The following is a 22,191-nucleotide window of genomic DNA, read 5'->3' as shown; positions in this document are numbered from 1 at the left end:
GCTGAGAACCACTGGTCCAGATAATGGCAAAAACAGGCCCTGCGGACTCTGATGTGCACATTCTGACTCAGCGAGTGGGGTGGGCCCGCATTCTAACCAGCTCCCAGTGGTGCCCTGCTGCCCAGCGGAGACCACGCTTTGAGCTGCAAGACTCCAAAGCAGATCCCTCCGGCGCTCACATGCATCCTCTCCCACCCTCCGTGCTTCCCACCCACCTCTCCTATCAGGATTTAGTCATCGTGCTCCCATCTGTGGTTATGGCACAGGCTGCACAAGGCGATCGCCTGAGACACTGAAGCATTTGCAGACATCTGGGCCCCAGTCTCCAAGAAGCTCATGTAATTGGTTGGGGGCAGGGCCCAGGCATTGGCCAGTTAAAAAAACCAACCAAACCAAAAAACCTCACCTTTCTTGTGATTCTAACATGCTGCCAGGCTGGAGAACACTACAGAGAGTGTGACCTTCGGTAACTGAGGGTCAAGGACGCAGCCGCCCTCACAGGCCCGACCTCGATGCAGGATAGACCTTTGGTGACCAAAGGGGACAGATCCCATGCAACAAGACAATGACTCTTTTTTGACCTCTTCCCAGATAAAGTTCTCCACTTTCTTCCTAAACTGTGTTGGCGTTGTGCTAAGAAGACAGGCCAGTTCAGGAGTCTTCTCCGAGAGATACCCAAGGATTTAATTGGCCCACCCGTCCCCTCAGCATCACTCAGCCCCCTGACATTCCAGCAGTGCAGGCTTCTCAGGCCAGCTGCTGCCCCAGGACAGCTGGGAGCCCTCTCTCAGCAGTGGCCCCATATCACTGACAGCCCCTGGGAATAGAAGGACAGGAGACAAGTCACAGCAGAGTACCTGGGTGGGAGAACAGGAATCTGATCTGCCAATGTTCAAGATGTACCAATCACTCCCTGCCACCAGCTGCCAAGGAGACCAGCTCCCCCGACCACGAGGTGACACCGACCCCAAGGCAGGAAGGCCATGTGCCCTCCCAGTGCTCTGCCAGGAACCCTGATGTCCATGGCTGAAGGGAGGCTGCTGGTCACTGCCACGGAACTCGTTGAAAGGGCAGAACTGGGGGATGGGGCGAAGCACTGGCACTCAGCCTCACAGCCAGAAAGGACTCAGTAGGTACCCGCTGTACCAAGAGGAATGGGAGTGGATGTCACCCATGGGCACAGCACAATGCCACACTCTCTCTGAGCCCTGGGGCCCATCAAAGGGATATGGATTAATGTTCCTGAGAAGGAGGATGGGAAAACCAGTGGGGCAGAAGCACAGGCTCTGTTCTTACTGCTTCAGAGACCTTCCGCAAGGCACGTCATCAAAGTCACTGCTCCTCAGTTCCCAGGGGCAAACCCGGAGCTGCCTGCCTGCCACCTCTAGACTCACCCGTCACTCTTGCTTCCTCCTAACTTCCACCTGGACACAGAATCCCTGCCACCTTTGCAGCACTGTCCCCAACCAGTGGTGGCCTTCTGCCTTACTTCTCCCATCTCTCCCTCCTCCTCCACTCCCTCTGCTTAGAAACACTGAAACAAACAAAACCCCTCTCTGGGTCCATCTCTCCCTCAAGCTGCCTCTGCATCTCCATCTCGACCTCCAGTGGTCCAGCTCTTTAATCTGTGCTATATCCGCACTTCCCACTCCACCCTCTACCCTACACTGCCCCTGATTCCCACCCTGATTTTTATGCTGAAATTGCTCCTGCCAAAGCTGGCAGTAGCCTCCTACTCATCAAACCTGAGAAAGATCGATTTTCACCCTTCTACTCAAGACTCTCCCCCCAGGTTTCCTCCTACCTCGGTGCTGGCCTCTGCACTGGCTCCACTTCGTTTAAGTGCTAGCATTCTCCAGGGAGCTGCCCTTGCACCTCTGCTCTTCCTCTGCCTGTTTGCACAGGACAAGTTTATTCATTTTCAGCAGCTTAACTACTACTCAAATGGTGATGAGTCAAGCTCTTCTACAGCTCTGTAATTTCTCTCCCAGATCCCATTCTAATATTTCTAATTTTCTACTGCTCATCCTCCCTAGATGATCTTAAGTTCTTAAAATTTAAAACATGTCCCAAACTGGACGCATCTCCCCCCACACCCCCCCGACCCCCACATTATCATCAGCTCATCCTTCCAACATCTCCCTCACCGTCACACCATCCCGACTGCACACTATCCATTCCAACCTCATTTCCTCCTTCCAGCAAATGCTTGCTGAACTCCTACTAAATGCCTGCCATTGTGGGAGGCACTGGGGAGTTTACAAAATGCAGAGTTCCCATTGTGGCGCAGCGGAAACAAATCGGACTAGGAACCATGAGGTTGTGGGTTTGATCCCTGGCGCACATGCAGCCCTAAAAAAAAAAAAAGTTTTGTAAAACTTGGTGCAGCATGAAGGCCACATAGTCTAGAGCCTCAGAAGTGCTTGGAACTCAGCCTTCATCTCCTCTTCTAAAGCCAGAGATTGATTCCAGAGCCCACGTCAATTTACCCCCTTCCTAACTGGTCTCTATACCACAAGTCTTTGCTCACTGCTGAAGCCCCTTCCTTGGAACTGCCAGCATGGTATCTTTCTAAGAAACAATTTGGACCAAACTACCTTCCTGCTTCGATTGCTCCCCATTCCTTAAATGAAAAAAACCACAGCTGTTTTTTTTTTTTCTTTTTTTTTTTTAAGGCCACACCTGCGGCATACGGAAGTTCCCAGGCTAGGGGCCAAATCAGAGCTGCAGCTGCACAGCCACAGCAATGCCAGATCCGAGTTGCATCTTTAGCTTATGCCGCAGCTTATAGCACCTTGGAATCCTTAACCCACGGAGTGAGGCCAGGGATCAAACCCTCATCCTCATGGATACCATGTCGGGTTTTTAACCAGCTAAGCCACAATGGGAACTCCGTAAAACCACAGCTTTTTAGAGGCAACCAAGGACCTTCAATCCCAGGCCACAAACCTTGAACTTGCATCTTCCACCTCCTCCCACGTGCATGCCAGAAACTGCCTTCTTCTCCCACATCCCGGCCTCCGCACGGCCTTTCCTCTATCAGGAAGACCCGAGGCCCTCCCACCGTCAGCTTCAACAGTCTCTCTCTTCTCACAGCAGCGGCTCAAACGGCCCCTCCTCTATGAAGTCTTTTCCAACATTTCTAAGCAATGTTTTTCTTCCCACAAAATACTGTTTATATCCTGATTTTAGCACCTAACAGGCTGTAAAATGTTGTATTATATAATTACTATTTTCATGCCTGGCCTACTATCCTCTGACCTCTGAAATTGGAGGCCTGTTTATACCAAGAGTCATCAGGGTACATAGACTAGAGAAGATGCTTTATCACATAATATAGCTTTATATCACAGTATTGTGTGTTTTCGTGTCTAGCCCAGGAGACTATGACCTCTGTGGTCCAGACCCACTTTATCTCCTCAGACACGACTCTAATGCCTAGAGCACACAGATGTTTTTATTTTCTTACTTTATTTTAAGTTTTATTGACGTCTAGTTGATTTACAAGGCTGTGATCATCTCTGCTGAAAAACAAAGTGACCTAGTCATACATACACATATCCATTTTCTCTCAGATTCTTTTCCCACATAGATTATCACAGAATACTGGGTTTTATAAACATCTGACACACAAATAATACGATGAGATTCGAACTGTATGACATCCCTTACGGATCCTGAAATGCATATGCATTTACTATGTGCAACATCGGGGGGCGGGGGGAGGGGTCTCAACCTCACTGCCATTGCATTGGGGACCAGATAAGTCATTGTCTGGGGGCGCTGTCCCGTGCACCCTAGGATGGTCACCAGCATCTTTGACCTCTACCCACTAGATACCAGAGAGAACCCCGCTCCCCAGTTCTGACAACCGGAATGCCTCCAGACATGAGCTACTCTGCAAGACACTTTTAAGGGCCGTCCAAGTATGATCTCAACCCTAGGAGTTAAACACTATTATTACCTCCTTTTCAGAGACAGAGAAGTGAAGGGGGGAAAAGGGTCAGCAACTTGCCCAGGGATGCAGAGCTAGCGAGGAGCTCAGCTCCAGAGCCCACACTCCTAACCCCTGCCTCCTACCGCCTCTAAAGCATCCTGTGAAGACGCCAAGATCCTGGAAAGCCCACCTGCCGGCCTCTGGAGCAACCAGAGGAAGTCACCCTCCATCACATCTAAGTCCTTCAAAGGTGTTCAAGAGCTAAGAGGAGCCTCCCAAGCAGACATCCCAAGAGACACAGCCTCTGCCCGCCTTGGCCCTGGCTCCCCGCCAGTGTATCTTCAATGCCCACAGCTGTATTCGTGGGATTGCTATCGCCCTCCATCTGGACACCAGATTTCCACTAATGCTGGCAAAGCCTGCACTCGCTTCCTCACAGGCATGCTGCTCCACTGGCACGGGACCAACACCCCTCGGCTGGTAAGCCAGGTCTCCGCGGGCCCGGAACTTGTGTGGCTACGCCGGCCGAACCAAAGAGCAGGATTGTGCTATACCTGTTTGCAAACATCTCACCTCAGGAATCACGGGCCACCTTTCCAGCCTGGCGAGGTGTGTGAATCTCAGGGGCGCCAGCTAATCCACAGCGATTGCTCTCAGCTCAGAGTCCTCAGCCATTATTCCAGAGGGGGCCCAAGCTGGACAGTGAATTTATCGTAACCAATACAATGGGGAGGTAAGGTGAGGGAGGATACAGACCATTGGAGGGTTTTTTTCCCCCTTCTTTTCTTTTTAGGGCCGCACCTGCAGCAAATGGAAGTTCCCAGGCCAGGGGTCGAATGGGAGCTGCAACTGCTTAAACCTACCCTACAAACACGGCCACACCAGATCCAAGTCGAATCTGCGATCTACACCACAGCTCGCGGCAACGCTGGATCCTTAACCCACTTAGTGAAGCCAGGGATTGAACCCACATCCTCACAAAGGCTATGTTGGGGTCTTAACCTGCTGAGCCACAGTGGGAACTGGAGTTTTACTCCAGGAGTTTTACTGTGTTATAATCAGCCACTTGCGGGTGCAGATATTCAACTAATGGATCAGTCCTCTATATCACCTCTCCTCAGCTCAAGAATTCTCCAAGGCTCCCATCTACTGAGAGAGAAAGGCCAAGCCCTTGCTCTGTAAGGATGCCCAGGATGTGCTGGCCAGGACCTCTCTACTCTCCTTCCCCATTTCCCTCATTTGTTCTACTCAACTAACACGGGCCTCACCATTCTTGATCGGGCTAGGCCCACTCCCTCCTCTGGGCCTTTGCACTGGCTGTTCCTTCAGCCTGGAATGCTTTTCCCCTAGGCACAGCCTTGAGATCTACCCATTCAGCTCTTTATTCACCTTCTCCACCTCCACTCAAAAAACCCCCCCACCCCACATTCGACATCTCAGATCCCCCTCCCCTGCTTGCAAAGAACTTTTCTGGTTGTTTGGTGCGCTACCGCATCACCAATGTCTAGAACAGTGACTGGCACACAGTGGCTCTGGATAGAAATCTGCTGAATTAATCAATGGATCTATTCATTGAGAACGTCACTCCACAGAGCAGGCAGTGTAAGAGGGGAGAGGGTGGTAGCAATAGGCCAGACACCTACTCCAGCTTCTCTGGCCTGGCTCTTGGCCAGACACGGCCTGCACTGAGCCCTTGACTCATTCTGAACAGCACAGCATGATCTCAGCAGGCCCAGGAAGGAGCGAGCTGGTCTTGGTCTCAGGCTCATGTGAGGTGGCGCTGGGGAGAGTAATTGACCAGGTGCCTCAAGGCTCACCAGAGGGCAGATGGGCATCTCTCCAGGCATCCGAGCTTGGAGGAAAAGGGGCTAGAGCAGCTTCCCCCTGCAGCGCAGGAAGGCTCTCTCTTCCCCATCCTTGAGGTCCATGGGATACCTCCCCCCAACAGGCATCCCAAACAGCCCAGGGCTGCAGCCTCCTGTAAAAAAAACTTCTGTATTTCCACTTTCTCAGCTGCTGGTCACAAGACACCAGGGGGAACCACATGAAAATCACACTACTGGTATCTGCCTGGGTGGGGCAGGACCTTTGAATTCCATTCTCCGCATAAGAAAGCTAGAGTGTTAGGACGGGGTAGGGTATCAACAGTACAGGTTCATGCCCAGAATAAATAAAGAAAAAAATCCAGTGTGGCCACAGGACCTGCCCCAGGCTCCTAGGCAGGGTTCCCTCCTCCCACCTTCCACCCAGGAGCCTGTGGATTTGGTCCCAAGGAGCCAAAGCTCAAGGCACCACAGGAACTGGGACTTGAACCCAGCTCACCACCAGCATGGCCAGTCCCCTCCCACTCTCTGGCCTCCAGAGACCCCCTCCTGAAGATGGTGGTCCACACCAGCATCTCCGGATCCCCGTCGAGTGAGGTAGCCCCGGCCTCATGTGGCTATGGAGCACTTGCAATGTGGCTGATCCACGTTGAGGAGTGCTGCCAGTGGGAAACATAAAACTGGATTTCAAAGACTCAGCACAAAAAAAAAGGTAAACTATCACCTTAAAAATTATTTACGTTGAGGCCACAGCCAATCAGCGGCGTGTGTTTTCCCACTTCTGCAAAGCAGCGAAGCCTGGGCCCGGCCATGCTGCATCTGCCACTATTTTTAAAAATCATAATAATTTTTAAAATTATTGATATTGATTACACACTGAAATAATATTTTGTCTATATTGAGTTAAAATGGTAAAATTAACTTCACCGCCTTATTTTTACTTTTTAAAAATGTGGCTATCAGACACAACTTAGAATAGATTTACAAGGAGATCCTGCTGAATAGCATTGAGAACTTTGTCTAGATACTCATGTTGCAACAGAAGAAAGGGTGGGGGAAAAAAAGTAATTGTAATGTATACATGTAAGGATAACCTGACCCCCTTGCTGTACAGTGGGAAAATAAAAAAATAAATAAATAAAAATCAGGAATTAAAAAAAAAAAATGTGGCTAAATTGAGAGTTCTCTTGTGGCTTAGTGGTTTAAAGATCCAGCATTGTCACTGCTGCAGCCCGGGTCACTGCTGTGTTGTGGGTTTGATCCCTAGTCTGGGAACTTCTGCATGCTGTGGACGAAGCCAAGTAAATAAATAAACAAATGCAATGGGAGAAAATGTGGCTAAATTAACTTTTTTGGTTTTTGGCCCACGGCACATGGAAGTTCCCAGGCCAGGAATCGAATCTGAGCTTCAGCTGTGACTTACACCATAGCTGCAACAACACCAGATCCTTAACCCACTGTGCCAGGCCAAGGATCAAACCCAAGCCACTCTAGAGACAATGCTAGATCCTTAACCCACTGCACCACAGCAGGAACTCCTAAACTAACTTATTTTTAAATTTAAAATTACCTATGTGGCTTCCCTTTGTTGACCCCACTGCATTTCTCTCCCCCTCGCTCTCTCTCGCTCTCTTTTTTTGGGGGGAGGGGGGGCTTTTTACGGCCACACCCGTGTAACATGGAAGTTCCCAGGCTAGGGGTCAAACTGGAGCTACAGTTGCCAGCCTGCAACACAGCCACAGCAACTCGGGATCCAAGCCGCATCTATGACCTACAGCACAGCTCACGGCAACGCCAGATCCTTTAACCCACTAAGTGAGGCCAGAGATTGAACCCACATCCCCATGGTTCCTAGTTGAGTTCATTACTACTGAACCAAAATGGGAACTCCCCCATTGCATTCCTATTGGATGGCACAGGGCCAGTTTCCAAGGACCCACTGGAAGTCCCAGAAGGTGCACCTGCTTCTGGACTCCACTTCAAGAGGGCTACACCAGGTGGCTAGGAGGCCTGAGGAGGGACCCAGTCACCCTGTTTCACAGTGACAGTGAGCACCACCCCCAGATCACAAGTGCATCAGAGTTGAAAAGACCCTGTTCCCCCTGCCTCCATCCCCTCCCTGGTGGCACAGGTCAAGGTGACATTGCCACCTGATCCATCGGCCCATCCTCCACTCTGCCCATACTCAACCCCTTCCCAACCTCAGCATCTTGCCCAAGTGCCTGCCCAGGACTGGCTCGTGGCCCCATCCCGCACACCACCCCACCCGGGCCCACACAGATGGTGTGGTCGGCTAGCAAGCAGGTCACGTGGCACTGCCTCCCCAGAGCCTTCTCTCCTCCCCTGGGCAAGAGCAGTGCCAGGGCACAGGTCTGCAGGACTGAACCCTGCCTTGGTCACTTGCCAGATTATGACTTTGGGAAAACTACTAAGCATCCCTAAGCCTCAGTTTCTCAATCTGTATAATGGAGTGAAGAGTTCCTACAGGTTTGATTGCGGTGTCTGGTAACCAGAACAACTGTAGGTAAAGCAACAAAGGAAACGCTTAGAAAGTTTGGCAATTCTCTTGCTTTGTGTGCTCAGTAGAACCCAAGAGCTGCGACTGTGTGGCATGTGGGGTGGATTAAAACATCACTGAAAAAACTTTTTCAATCTGTTCCGTGAGCAAAAGCATAGCAGTAGGACTGAACCTTCCATGGTGCAGAAGTGGAGAGTCGCTCAACTCAGGAAACCCTGAAGGGACCCTGAGGCCTCACTAGCACTTCTTAAACACCCCTCCCCTCTCCATAGATATGAATCTTAGTTCACAAGCCTCCATCCACACCCAGGGCAAGGATGGAGGCAGGGTGGGGGCAAGGTCAGTGCCAACAGTTTCATGTCTGAGTCCTTGTCAGGGGGGTTGATGACAGTATAAATGTTGGGGGAATCTGGACTCACTGTTGGGACCTAAGCCTAGGCCACCCCCCTCAGCCCCCTCCCCAGGGTCCTGGCACTCAGGCTTCTATGCTTCCTCCCGGCGCAGGGTCCCAGACCATCCGACCACTTCCACTGTCTGTCCTGCTCCACTGCTCTGTTTCATTTCCTCTGTAGTAAGTACACCACACTGTCTCTTGTACTCACGAGGTTGCAGGACCCAAGAAAGCAGGGCTTTCTTGTGGCCCACAGTATCCCCAGCACCACAGTTAATAACTGATGCGTGGCGGGTAATTGAGGAATATTGAAATGAACAGATGTCTAAACGAATGAGCAAATTAGCAGAACAAGTGTGAACAGACAGTTTCATCAAGTTAAAACATCCCGGACCTTTACCTTGCAATGACCTGGGCAAACAACATGCCAGGGGCTGGTGGGGTGCTCAGCTCAGGACACGGCAGAGCCAGCGAGTACCAAACACATGCTGCTATGCTTACAAACACACCCTTATACCAAGAAGGTGTGGTTTCCGCAGAACTGGCTATCGTCATCTTTAGTCACTTTAATCACTACCAGCTCCAAGGCTGCCAGACCACACTGCGGGCTGATGTCAATACCCCCTGTGGGGTCTCAGGAGAGCTACAGGCCTGGAGACACCCTATCGCCCAGAAAACCTCCCTTCCTCCCACTTGCTCAAGAAGGCCAGTCTGGGAGTTCCCACTGTGGCTCAGCAGATTATGAACCTGACCTGTATCCATGAGGATGCGTGTGCACTCCCTGGCCTCGCTCAGTCGGTTAAGAATCTAGTGTTGCCGTGAGTTGTGGCGTAGGTCACAGATGTGGCTCTGATCTGGCATTGCTGTGGCTGTGGCATAGGCCAGCAGCAGCAGCTGGCAGCACCGATTCAACCCCTGGCCTTGGAACTTCCATATACCACAGGTGCAGCCCTAAAAAGAAAAAAAAGAAGAAGAAGAAGACCAGCCTGGGCTAAAACCTCAGCCAGCAATCCCCAGACACCCCGTGGCCTCCTGGAGGCAGAGGGAAGGGGTCTGGACACAGAGCTGAGGTCCAACCCTGCCTCTGCGGCCCCAGGCCAGCTGCCCCTGGACAAGGTCCTAACTCTCTCAGGACCTCATAATCCTCATCTGTGAAATGGGAGTAGCAAGAACAAGCTCTGGGAGGCGTGTGAGCCTCAAAACACATCCCAGGATTGAAAGCCCACAGCCTTAGTCCCGGCCGGGCCCAGAGCAAGCACTCAGTGGCCCCCAGAAGCTGAAGGTGACTCCTGGTCTGGGCCTCCTCCCATGCCCAGCACGAGGCAGCCCCTCTCCCCTCAGGCACTGCCCCAGCCCAGCCCAGGGAGGGGTCTACAGTGCCCACTTGCTACCACAACCACAACCACAACCGCACTCACCTCTCTTCCTGGCTGCTGGGCCCACTGCACACGGTACACGGGACACAAAGCTGCCTAGGGGGGCAGAGGGGCACTGCCATCCAGAATCTGCCTACACAAAACGTGAATCCCACGTACTAGTCAGGCTCGAGGTGTGCAGCTGGGGTGGGGAGAGCGATGAGGCTACACTGGAGAAGCCGCTCTCTCTTTCCAGTACAGCACCTCCTAGAAGGTGCCAGGCCCCTGATCAGACCCCTCTCCTGAGCAGTGCCTCCTCTGCAGAACAGAGGCAGTGGTATAGTGGTGAAGCCTTGGACAAGTCGGAGATGGCAAATAACAACAAATACCTGGCTCTATCAGTAATCCTTCAAATCCATAAGAAGACCAACAAACCAAAGAGAATAAAGCAAAGGACAGGAAAAGGCAAATCACAGCTTAAACCCATACACCCAATGAGCATGAAAAGATGTTCAACCTCACTAAGTGACCGGGGAAGACAGATTAAAAGCAAATCTCACTTTTTGCCCATTGCTGGCAGGAGTTCCTTATCTAAAGGCCCAGAGGAGCAGTTCATGATATCTAGTAAGGCTGAAGGTGTGCAGACTCTTCAATCCAGCAGGTCCACGTCCAGGCATAGCCCAGAGTAGCCCACCCTTGTGTGTGTACATGCACTAAGGCTGTTTATGGCAGCCTTGTGGCAACAGCAAAAGAATGGAAACATCTTAAATGGCCAAGAGCAGAGGGACAGCTGAAAACACTGTGTATCATTACATAACTGAGTACTACCGAGCCACTTACACTGAAAAAAAATTACTCTATGAGGACTACTTGGATAAACCTGATGTTTAAGTTTCTTAAAAAGATACCTATAGTATGATCTCGTTAACTTTATTTATTTTTATCTTTTTAATAGCTTTTATTTTTGTTTACTTATTTTTGCTTTTTAGGGCCGCACCCATAGCACATGGATGTTCCCAGGCTAGGGGGTGGAATCAGAGCTACAGCTGTCAGCTTACATCACAGCTCACGGCAACACAGGATCACCGACCCACTAAGCAAGGCCGGGGATCAAACCGGCATCCTCAAGGATACTAGTCGGATTTGTTTCTGCTGTGCCACAACAGGAACTCCGGGTCTCGTTAACTTTAAAAACACACAGGACAAGACTATACATGTAGCATGTGAGCTAAAAGAATTTTTTAAAAAATGGAGGAATCACCCAACTTTTGGTGGCAATTACATTCTAGGAAGAGATAAAGTTGATTGGAATGGCTTGTGGCTTAGATCTAGTCTTCTAATATTTTATCTCTTGTAAAAGATCAGACATAATATGCAAAAACATGAACACTATAAATCTGGCTGACCATCCATGGGATCCTATTATCTTTCTTTCTCTTCTTTTTTTTAAGGGCCGCACCCATGGCATATGGAGGTTCCCAGGCTAGGGGTTGAATTGGAGCTGTAACTGCTGGCCTATACCACGGCCACATCAGATACAAGCCACTTCTGCGACCTACACCACAGCTCACAGCAATGCTGATCCTTAACCCACGGAGTGAGGCCTGGGATCAAACCCGCATCCTCACAGATACAAGTCAGGCTTGTTAACCACTGAGCCACGATGGGAACTCCCCTCTCTTTCGTATTTTGACAAGAGAGAGTACATATTTCAGGAAAAAATTTTAGAAGCTATAAAAAAAAAAAAAAGATCAATTCAATAACAAAGACTTAAGGCGGTGGGCTGGGGATTTGGGATGGAAATGCTATAAAATCGGGTTGTGGTCATCGTTGTACAACTATAAATATAATAAAATTCATTGAATTAAAAAAACCACAAAGATTTAAGAAGCAGAGGGGGAGGGAGAAGGGGAGAGACAGAGAGAGAATGAACAGTTAAAAGATAAATGACAAATTAGGAAAAGCATCTCTGTAACATATATGTAACAAGCCAATGAACTCCCTTAGCCTCTAAAATGCTCACACAAATCATTAGGGAAACAAGTCAACAAATCAAACAGAGAAATGGGCAAGGGACACGAATGAGCAGTTTATGTACATAAGATAAGGGCATAGAGGAAATACTCGTTCTTCACTGATCTTAACAGCAAGGCTCAGAGCCCTGAGAGCCTATGGTGCTAGGGGAGGTGGGGAAAGAGGTCCTCCCACAGATCAGCAGGGGACCGAGGTGACCTTTCTGGAAACGACTTGGCAGTATCTGTCAGAATCCCCCATAGCCTGAGAATTCCATTGCAGGAAGTTTACCCTATAAAAAAGTCTGTTGTGTATGAACTTTCTATCAAGATCTTTACAGATAGCAACATTTGTGACAACAAAAGGTGGAAACAACTTGAAAATTTACTGAAAATCCACAAGGACCTGCTTAGACACATGACCACACAGATAATGGATGGAACGTCACGCAGCTGTGAAAAACAAGAGGCAAATCCATGCACACTGCTATGAAATGATCTCCCAAGCAAATGATGGGAGATGCTGCCTTACAAAAGGCAGGTGGAGAGCAGTTCTGTGTATCTATCTCCACTGTGCTTTATGTGTGTGTGCGTGTCTTTTTTTTTTTTTAGGGCCATACCCACAGCACATGGAAGTTCCAGGTTAGGGGTAAGACTTGGAGCTGCAGCTACCAGCCTACATCACAGCCACAGCCACGCAGGATCCAAGCTGCGTCTGCAACCTACACCACAGCTCACAGCAAACTGGATCCTTTAAACCAGTGAGAAAGGTCAGGGATCAAACCTGCATCCTCATGGATACTAGTCAGGTTCATTACTGCTGAGCCACAACAGGAACTCCTCCACTGTGCTTTTAACAAAAGACTTACATGCATATATGGATATGCCTCTACAGGAATAGATTATCCAAAGGATGCAGAAGAAACTCAGGGAGCAGGAGTCTGGAATGGGAGAAAGACTTTCTTTATATAGTATACTCTTTTATATGTTTAATATTTTTTAACTGGTGAGTGTGATACACTTTCAACTAAACTACTCAAGTGAAAAGAGAAGAGAGAACAAATAGGAATGTAAACTCTGGTGTCTCACACACCCAGACCCGAATTCCAGACCAACCACTTACTGGCTGCATAAGTATCGGACAAGTCACCTCTCTGGATCTCAAGTTTTCTTTTGGGTCAAATGGAGATAAAAACAGGGCACTTCCTCCTAGGGTGGCTGGACCTGCCAGGTAAGAGGAGCTCTAAGGTCGTTACCATGGAGACGTGAAAGCAGCTGGTCTCAGACTCCAGACCATGCATCACCTTTCCCTCTCCAGAGCCCTTCTCGTCTCTCTTTGTGACCCACTCTACAGAAGGGGAAAGGGCAGGGGCAGGACCACCAGGCACAGCTATGCACACACCGGGGGTGCATGGCCTGACCGGGGGTGGGGGGAGAGTGCGGGCTGAAATCTAGCCCTCCCTCGGCTTGTCAAACCATTACCCTGGTGCAGGGCTGTGTCCAACTGCAGGGGTCATTTATTCGGCTTTCCTTACATAAAGGCTCTGTATGGGCTGGCAGCAACACCACCTAGAGCCGAGCAGTTTAATCCTCCTCTGCTCTCCGTGCCAAGTTGTAAAGAGCCCAATGCAAAGATCCGGGTGTGCACAGGTCAGGGGTTGCCCTGGGAGAGCTGGCAGACTCAGCCCATCTGTATTCATCTTTCTGTGGGTCATTTCCTCTGAACTCATAAAGATACCTTTTTACTAGCAGAGGGAGTTTCCAGGAAACTGAGTCCTGCCACCGTTGGCCCATCGGTACCCACTTCCTAAACCTCGGGCAGTGTAAGCTCACGCTCTAAATGAGGTCACACTGAGGACTAACCCTGCGTGGGGCCAGGAGGGGACACCTCCCTTCTCCCCTGCTTGCTTCTCAGGAGGGGTTGTCAGGAAAAAAAATCCCCGTCCCAAGGCAGGCTGGGGTCCCAAGGCCTCCAGGGACACAGTGAGGCTGGGCAGTACAGTGGAAACAGAGGCCCACAGGGACCGCCGCGGGCACTGCCCCTCAGCAGGAAACAAGGTAACAGGCCTGTGCTGTGGAGTGGACACCTGGGGCAGAGAGACACCTGTCAGTCACAGAGATAAGTCAGAAAAAGTGAGGATGAAACACAAGATGAGGTCTACAGAACAGGGCAGCGGAGCAGAGAGAGGGGCCTCTGGGGGATTGCAATTCGGCAGATCCCTGAGGGGCTGGCTCTTGACCTCAGGCCTAACTGAGAGGCAGCTGTGCAAAGAGAGGGGCAGTGGGGGAGCGGAAGCTCCAGCCCTCCAAACCAGGGCAAAGACCCTGAGGCTTGGTGGGTGTCAGTAACAAATCTGAAGTAGAGTTCCCGTTGTGGCCCAGCGGTAATGAACCTGACTAGTGCCCATGAGGATGTCTGTTCAATCCCTGGCCTCGCGCAGTGGGTTAAGGATCCGGCGTTGCTGTGAGCTATGGTGTAGGTTGAAGATGTGGCTCGGATCCAGTATGGCTGTGGCTGTGGCGTGGGATGGCAGCTACAGCTCTGATTCGACCCCTAGCCTGGGAACCTCCATATGCCCTCAAAAGACGACCAAAAAAAAAAAAAGAAAAAAGAAAAGAAAGCAAGTCCGAAGTGACTGGAGACAGGGAAGAAGAGCCAATGCTGGTGCCAGGGAGACTCCTGGGGGGATAAGACGTCACAGGCCACCCTGGGAGCCTGGACATTAGTCACAGTCCCTTGAGAAGTCGCTGGAAGGTACGAACAAAGGACTGAAACTCTGGATTCATTTTTAAAATATCCCTGGGCAGCTGCAGCTCAGATTCCATCCCAGGCCCCAGAACTTCCATATGTCGTGAGTGTAGTAAAAAAAATTTGTTTTTAATACATTTAAAAATAAATAAAGATCCCTGGGGCTTTTCTGCAGTTCTTATGCATCATCTTATTCAATTTTTAAAACACTCTATGTGGTAGTCCTCTTTCATTCTGATTTACAAAGGAGGAAACTGAGGCACAGAGAGATACATGAAGGGTCCTGAGGTCTCCAGAAATAAAGAATTCAAGCAGGCTGAATGGATCAGAAGCCCCACACCCTGCAGCACCCATGAATTGAGAGAAGCTGTCTAGGGTCGATCTAGACAGGTCCTGCATCTCTGGGGCCTCAGATTTCTCATCTGTGAAATGGGAGTAGCAAGAACAAGCTCTGGGAGGCGTGTGAGCCTCAAAACACATCCCAGGATTGAAAGCCCACAGCCTTAGTCCCAGCAGGGCCCAGAGCAAGCCCTCAGCGGCCCCCAGAAGCTGAAGGTGACTCCTGGTCTGGGCCTCCTCCCATGCCCAGCACAAGGCAGCCCCTCTCCCCTCAGGCACTGCCCCAGCCCAGCCCAGGGAGAGGTCTACAGCGCCCACCTGCTACCACAACCACAACCGCACTCACCTCTCCTCCTGGCCACTGTGCCTACTGCACACGGTACACAGGACACACAGCCAGGGCGGGGCGGGATAGGGAGGGCACTGCCATCCAGACTCTGCCTACACAAAATATGGATCCCACATACTATGCAGGCTCAGGGGTGCGCTGCAGGCCTCTCTGGAGAAGCTGCTCTCTCTGGTACAGCACCTTCTAGAGAAGATGCTAGACCCCTGATCTGCCCACCTGGAGCCATCCCAAGGGGCGTGGCCACAGACCCCCTGCCGGCACAGAGCCCAGCCCCACCCCCACCCCGAGCGGCCCCTCCTCCCATAGCACCTCTGGAGCAGTGCCCTCACCTGTGCAACACCCCACTTCCAGTGCAGTGTGCCCTCTGATAGTTAAAGTCCCCTCTCCAGAGCCAGTACTCCCAAAGTCCCCGAGCAAGGAGGGTACAGGGCAAAGTTCAGTCCTGGGATCCCCACAGAGGTGGATGAAATTCCAGCTCTGGCCCATGACGGGTGGCTATCGGCATGGCAATGTTTTGGAGCATCTGGGAGCAGGGATTCAGGCACAGAAACCACTGTCCCCCGGCCTCTAGCTTCAGCAGGACTCTCACTTCTGCGGGACCTAAGCCCCCCTCCTTCCCTCACAGGAACACCTGACCGGCCCTGCAACACACAAGGGCCTGCAAGGGTGCTTCTGGGAATAGGAGGCTTCAGGGCGTCAGGAGGGGAGAGTCCATGCCTGAACCTATTAGGACCCCAACAGGGTCAGGATTGCTGCCTATGAGATTAGGGCAAAAGGAGAAGGCTGTGGATTGGGGGGGGCAGGCAACCCACACCCCCAGATAAGGTCTCTAGAAGAGAAATAAAAGCGTGCAGAAGGAAAACAAGACCTCCGTTTCCTGCATCAGCCTATCCCCTGGGAATGGAGAAGCTGGTAAGAGAGGCCCTTCTGAGGTTGCTTCACATTAGTAAGACTTTTCGACAAAACAGTTGTCCATATAACTCTCCTCAAAGTTAAGGTTACCCATGAGGGAAGAGGAGGGGCGGCCAGCATTCTAGGTGCCGCTGGGGAAGGTGCAGACCTGCCAGTCTCTGCATCAGTTCCTCTGGAGCAGGGCCCAGGTGGGCGGCTGTCAGGAGGGCTGGCTGGTGCTCAGGTTATGAGAGATGAGCCAGAGCCTTCCCTGCCAGAGGCTCACCCAGCCCCCGCTCGGAAACGCAGAGGCAGATCTGAGCACCCACAGCCCCATCCACACCCCAAAGCCAGAAGGCACCGAGAAGACACTCTGAGCCTCTTCTCAGGCCAACCCTGCTCTGGTCCTCGGTATTGAAAACCTACAAAGACCTCACTGAATACAAACACACGGATCCCTGCTCAAACACAGGAGGACATCACAGAATGAACACAGAGGAACATGACCTCCCCCCCACCACCCACACACACACACGTTCCTCCTCCTCCCTGCCCGCCCCACTTCCGGCCCCAACATACAGCCTCTGGGGCCTGCAGGGCCCCCTCTGCCAGGACGCTCTCTTCCTCCATCCCTCATGCAGGGCACTGCCCAGCAGGTTCCTTCAACTTCAGCTCTGGCTCCAGCCGAGTTTGTTTGTCAGGCTGCAGGTCCCTTGGGTCATAGTCAGGGAGTCTGGAGCTCTGAAGGGCAGGGAGTGGTGCAGCCAGCCCTCTGGGGATCTCTTCACCTCCAGAAGTTGGGTAAAGGGAAACCCTGCACTCCTGGCCCTGGGGCAGCCAAGCCCAGCTCCTGAGAAGGAGGACCTGCCCCTGCCGTTCTCAGGTGGACTGAGGCTACAGAAAAGCAAAGGAGGAGGATATGGGGCCTGGTAGGGGAGTCCTCAGGGGCCAGGGTTGGGGGGATGTCCTGGGGCAGCCTATGGCTAAGGTCAGGCAGCAGGGCAGAGGCCGCTGCGCTGCTGGAGGGCATCTCCGCCAGCACCCACGGCTCACTCACCATCCTCCCGGCCTGTCCCAGCCTCTCTGCACCTGTGCCTAAACTTGATCTTCCCACAAGCAAATCCAGGAAACTCCTCGGCCCTCCCCTGCCATCTCCTGCCCTGTTCAAGCCCTTGTGGGCTCAAGCCCTGAGGCATTAGCAATTCCAGCATCATCCTGGCACCCAGTCCTGGGGAAGTGAAGAGAGGGCAGGTCTGGGGCAGTTAGGGCCGTGGGACTGAGGATTCCAGAGCCTAGGGCTTGCTCAGCCAGTTTGGGCCTTGCCCAACCCAACTGCCTCTCCCCAAAACTGCTCGCTGGCCTGGGGTCCCACAGAATGTCCCTGGGAAGACGCCGTAAATCTAATGCAGGGTGGTGCCGAGGGGATGTCAAGCAAAGAGCCAGAACCCCGGGTTCTCTGTCATTCACACCCAGAAAAATCCCAGGCCTTGCCAGCAGCTTCTCTCTGCCCTTTTAGGAGCCACCCTTGTTCTCAGGCTGGAAGAACGGGAACGGTTAGTCCTCTGCGGTCTGGGGACAAGCACCACCCTCAGGGCCAGATCACATCTGGGGCTCTTTGCAAGGACACCTGATGCCAGAGCACTTGGAGAAACTAAGGCACAGAGGAGCCGCAGACCCTAAGAAGACCCAAGAGACCAAGCCACCACCGGCCCCGGCCGCAGGCATCTGAAGGTGGGATTGCTCCCTGCTGCCGAAGGGCTGTCAGGATCAGGGTGCCTCCCACCCCCAAGAACACAGCCAAGCCTGGCCAGCTCACCTGGCCTTCCCGGCCTGTCAGTCCAGCTGTTCTGGAAAGAGAACATTTTCTTCGGGCTCTATTTGGACAGCTGCAGGGACAGTGACGGTGAGAAGAGAACATCTGATTATTCAGAGGGAGGTGGCGCACAGGGGACAGGGCCACAGGGCCTCTGAAGGGATAGAGGCTGGGGAGCTGGAAAGCCTGGGGCCACCTTAGGGGTAGAGGCAGAGGCTGCGGTCAGCACACCCTCAGCCTCAGCAGCACTTCAGACAGAGTAGCCAGAGGGGCTTCCGGAGCCAGGCCCGGGGCCTAGGAGGAGGGAGCAGAAGGCCTGAGACCGGGGCATAAAATGAATCCCTCTTTAAGGAACGTGATGGGTTACAGGGTGGGATAGGACACCTCTCAGGCCCAGCCCAAGCCCTGTCTGGCCTCCCTCCCCGAAGGGCACACAGCCCTGTCCTCGGCAGGTCCGGGACTGACAGGTGGGGCCCCAGAAAGGAAGGCGAGGCATCAACAGGTCAAGGTCAGAGGACCCCGCAATCGGTGTTCTTCCCACCCAGGGAGGCAGAAAGTGGAACCATGGCGCTTCTCCTCCCTCTTCCCACTCTTCCTCCTTCTCAGTGGTCGATCTCTCTCACTGCCCTCCCCTCTCCTCCCAGCCCCTGTCCCCTTTCCAGCCACCCCATCCTGGTGTCTCCTTGTCCCCGTCTCCAACGCCTCCTGCCTGCCTCCCCGGCCCTGGTTATGTAAGGGGCCTGAGAACACACAGAGGGAGCTTTGTTGTCAAACCAAATCCATACGGAGAGCCGGGCTCAGCCAGCGCAGCTGTTCTCCATTCCCTCCGCCTTGGCAGAGTTGAGACGTCGGGCAGGAAGCCCCCACACGCCTCCATTTGGGGAGGTGGGGGCAAACACCGGTCCCAAGGCCCCCAGGCAGCTGAATGGGTGGCCAGGGATCAGTCACCACTGCGTGAGACCACAGCAGGGGACCAGCTGGCCCCCAAGACAGAGCAAAGCCTCAGTGCAAAGCCCAGAGGCGAGAGATCTGGGCTAAGAGCAGAGCTGCACAGTGAAGGCCTGGAGGGGGGCCCAGACCCATACCAGTGCACCCCCTTCTTCTGCATACATGGATACAGGCCTGTGTCTTCTCTGCCACACAACCCATGTACACACTCATTTGCACACTTATAGCGTGTGTGCGAACTCTCTCTCACACACACACTCTCGCTGTATGTGCTCACCTGGAAAGCATCTGAGCAGAAATCTCCTCCCTGCTCTGGCCAGCCTCCTCCATCCCAGCAGGTACCTTTGGGGGAAAAAGATTGTGCTCTGGAGAGAGGAGGGCAGAGGGCAGAAGTCAGAGCCCAGAGAAGCTCCACCAGCCGGCTCTTCCTTGGAGGCTCTCTGGCTCCAGGACCAGATCCCACCTTCCTGCCCAGGAAGATGGCCAAGAAGGTGCTGAGGACCCGGGAAGCTGAGCTTAAGATCAGAGCCCTCCACATTTGGGGCGGGCTCTGTCCCTTCACCAGACCCAACGGCTGGAAGAGCCATCTCACTCAAAATGCTGAGGCTGCCAGCAAAAGAAAGTGCTCCTGAACCTTCACAGCCTGCAGGACGCCCACCTGAAGCCCAGCCGCCTTGCGAGGCAGGGCAGGGTGGAAGCCGAGGCCTGGGGAGGGGCGGGAGAGACAAGAAAGGGAAAGAAGAGGAGACAGGCACGGAGGAAGAGGGATAGCGGGAGGAGGAGGAGAGAGAACTCTAAAGGAAGGGAAAGAGGGGAGTTGGTGTTGTGGAGCAGCAGAAATGAATCCGACTAGGAACCATGAGGTTGTGGGTTCAATCCCTGGCCTCGCTCAGCAGGTTAAGGATCCCGGGTTGCCATGAGCTGTGGTGTAGGTAGGTCGCAGACGTGGCTCGGATCCCATGTTGCTGTGGCTGTGGTGTAGGCCGGCAGCTACAGCTCTGATTGGATCCCTAGCCTGGGAACCTCCATATACCCCACGTGGGCCCCTAAAAAGACAAAAAAGACAAAAAATAAATAAAGGGAAAGAGGACCCAGTGTGGAGAGAAGGGCCCACACAGCCTCTGAGCTAGCTCCCCTCCATGAACCCCCCAGCAGCCCTCACACACCCTCTCAGCAAGGGACAGCAGGTCAAGGAAAAGCAGGACAGGGAGGGAGGGGAGTTTCCAGAGCACTGGCCCCACCCCACCCAGTCCCACTGTCAGCCCCGCCCCGGGGGTTTCAGCCTCAACAATCCCAGATCTTTAGAACCTGGAGGACAAACCAGGGCCTCAGAGAAGGGACAGATGGGGGCAGGGGTGGGATGGAGCTCCAGAGAGGTCCAGGGCTGCTCCTGAGGTAGCCCCTGACTGGGGTAGGGTCGCTCTGTGACCCTGAACAGCAAGGTATTTTTCTGAATCCCAGCGCCCTCCTTTGCAAAAGGAAAGAGCTACTACAGGATACTGTGCGCGGTGCTGGGTGCTGGGGATTCAACGGGAGTAAGATAGTGGCAGGTCCTATGCTACAGTCTAAACATCAGCCCAGACCTCTGAGCGACCCACACTGCCAGCCTGTACATGGCTATCATCCATGATCCCAGGAGCCTCAGCAGATGCTATTAGTCCAACTGTCAGATGGAGAATCTGATGGCGAACCAAAGCCCCAGTCCTGCCTGAGGCCACACAGCTGGGAGCAGACAGAGGCAACAAAGTCCACCTGCCTGGGTTGCTGGCCAGGGAGGAAGGCACTCTTCCATCTCTGGGCCCTGCCCTGAATCACAGAAAGCCCACCACCGGCTGGACCCCCGGCGCTGAGATGTTATCTGAAACATTCACAAGTGTGAGTTGCTCAGAGGAGAAACAGAGGCTCTGTCGGATCCAAGGCTGTGCAGCCTGGGAAAGCACACAATCCACCCGTCTCAGAGCCCTGCCCTCCCAGCCCCATCTGAGCCCCTCTGGGCTCATGGGGAGCAGGGTCTCCTGATGTCACAAGTTAGTACCTGTCGGGGGAGAGTGGAGGGAACAGGGGAAGTGACAAGTGTACATGGCCATCAAGGAGGCCTCAGAGCAGGCCCATGCAGGATGCTGAAGACATCTGCCATCTAGAAAGCGGGCTGCCAACTGGGCCCAAGCCACTGTCAGGGGACAGTGGGAGCAGAGGCGAGGAGCTGAAAACACATGGCTGGGGAAGTAAGAAAAGTCCTACTGGAACCCAATGGGGGTTTTCAAATGGAAAAAAAAAAAAAAGTTTGTCTGTACTCACAGCAAGTGGAAGTTTCTGGGCCGGGGATAAAACCTGCCCCATAGCAAGACCCAAGCCACAGTAGTGGCAACACCAGATCCACACCAGGGAATACCCAAATAAAAATATTTTTAAGCCAAGACACCCTTTGTCCCACTTTCAAATGAAATCTTATGTGTAAAATATGGCACAAACAATCTATCTACAAAACAGAAACAGATCATGGACATGGAGGGCAGACTTGTGTTTGCCAGGGGAGGCGGGGAGGGAGGGGGACAGTGGGGGACTTTGGGGTTGGTAGATGCAGACGGTTACATTTAGAACAGACAGATGATGGGGTCCTGCTGTACAGCACAGGGAACTCTATCCAGTCTCTTGGGTTAGAACATGATGGAAAATGGAAAAAAAACAAACAAAAAAAACAACGAACGTGTACTTATTGTAGGAACATTGTAAATCAGCTATACCTTAATGAAAAAAAAAATTTTTTTAAAAGAGGAGTTCCCCTTGTTGCTCGGCTGTAAAGCATCCATAAGGATGTGGGTTCGATCCCTGGCCTTGCTCAGTGGGTTAAGGATCTGGCATTGCCATGTGCTATGGTGGAGGTCAAAGATGTGGCTCAGATCTGGCATGGCTATGGCTGTGGTGTACGCTGGCAGCTATAGCTCTGATTTGACCCCTAGCCTGGGAACTAACACATGCTGCAGGTGCGGCCCTAAAAAAAAAAGAAAAGAAAAACATTTTATGTGGAAAATCACCATGCAGTGGAAGAAGGAAACTGTTTGGGTT

At 52.5% G+C, this 22,191-nt stretch overlaps 1 protein-coding gene across 4 annotated transcripts in view; it reads right to left on the bottom strand.

The window, feature by feature from the left end:
* The window catches only part of ST3GAL4 (ST3 beta-galactoside alpha-2,3-sialyltransferase 4), a 38,453-nt gene that overhangs the window by 10,715 nt on the left and 5,547 nt on the right, over positions 1 to 22,191 (bottom strand). Inside the window, exons 1-2 of one of the 4 annotated variants that reach the window (XM_047754087.1) lie at positions 19,403 to 19,490; positions 18,181 to 18,250 (exon numbers count right to left, since the gene is read on the bottom strand). In XM_047754087.1, the coding sequence (XP_047610043.1) occupies positions 18,181 to 18,250; positions 19,403 to 19,455 (123 nt within the window). In that variant the 5' untranslated portion in view covers positions 19,456 to 19,490. Of the gene's footprint in view, positions 1 to 18,180; positions 18,251 to 19,402; positions 19,491 to 22,191 lie in introns of those variants that run through there. The other 3 variants (XM_047754085.1, XM_047754086.1, XM_047754088.1) reach the window with 3 other exon arrangements.

Source organism: Phacochoerus africanus, chromosome 11 (genome assembly GCF_016906955.1).
Source record: "Phacochoerus africanus isolate WHEZ1 chromosome 11, ROS_Pafr_v1, whole genome shotgun sequence".
In the NCBI taxonomy this organism is placed as follows: domain Eukaryota; kingdom Metazoa; phylum Chordata; class Mammalia; order Artiodactyla; family Suidae; genus Phacochoerus; species Phacochoerus africanus.
The sequence above is the reverse complement of the archived record's forward strand: the minus strand, read 5'-3'. Positions and strand labels throughout refer to the sequence as shown.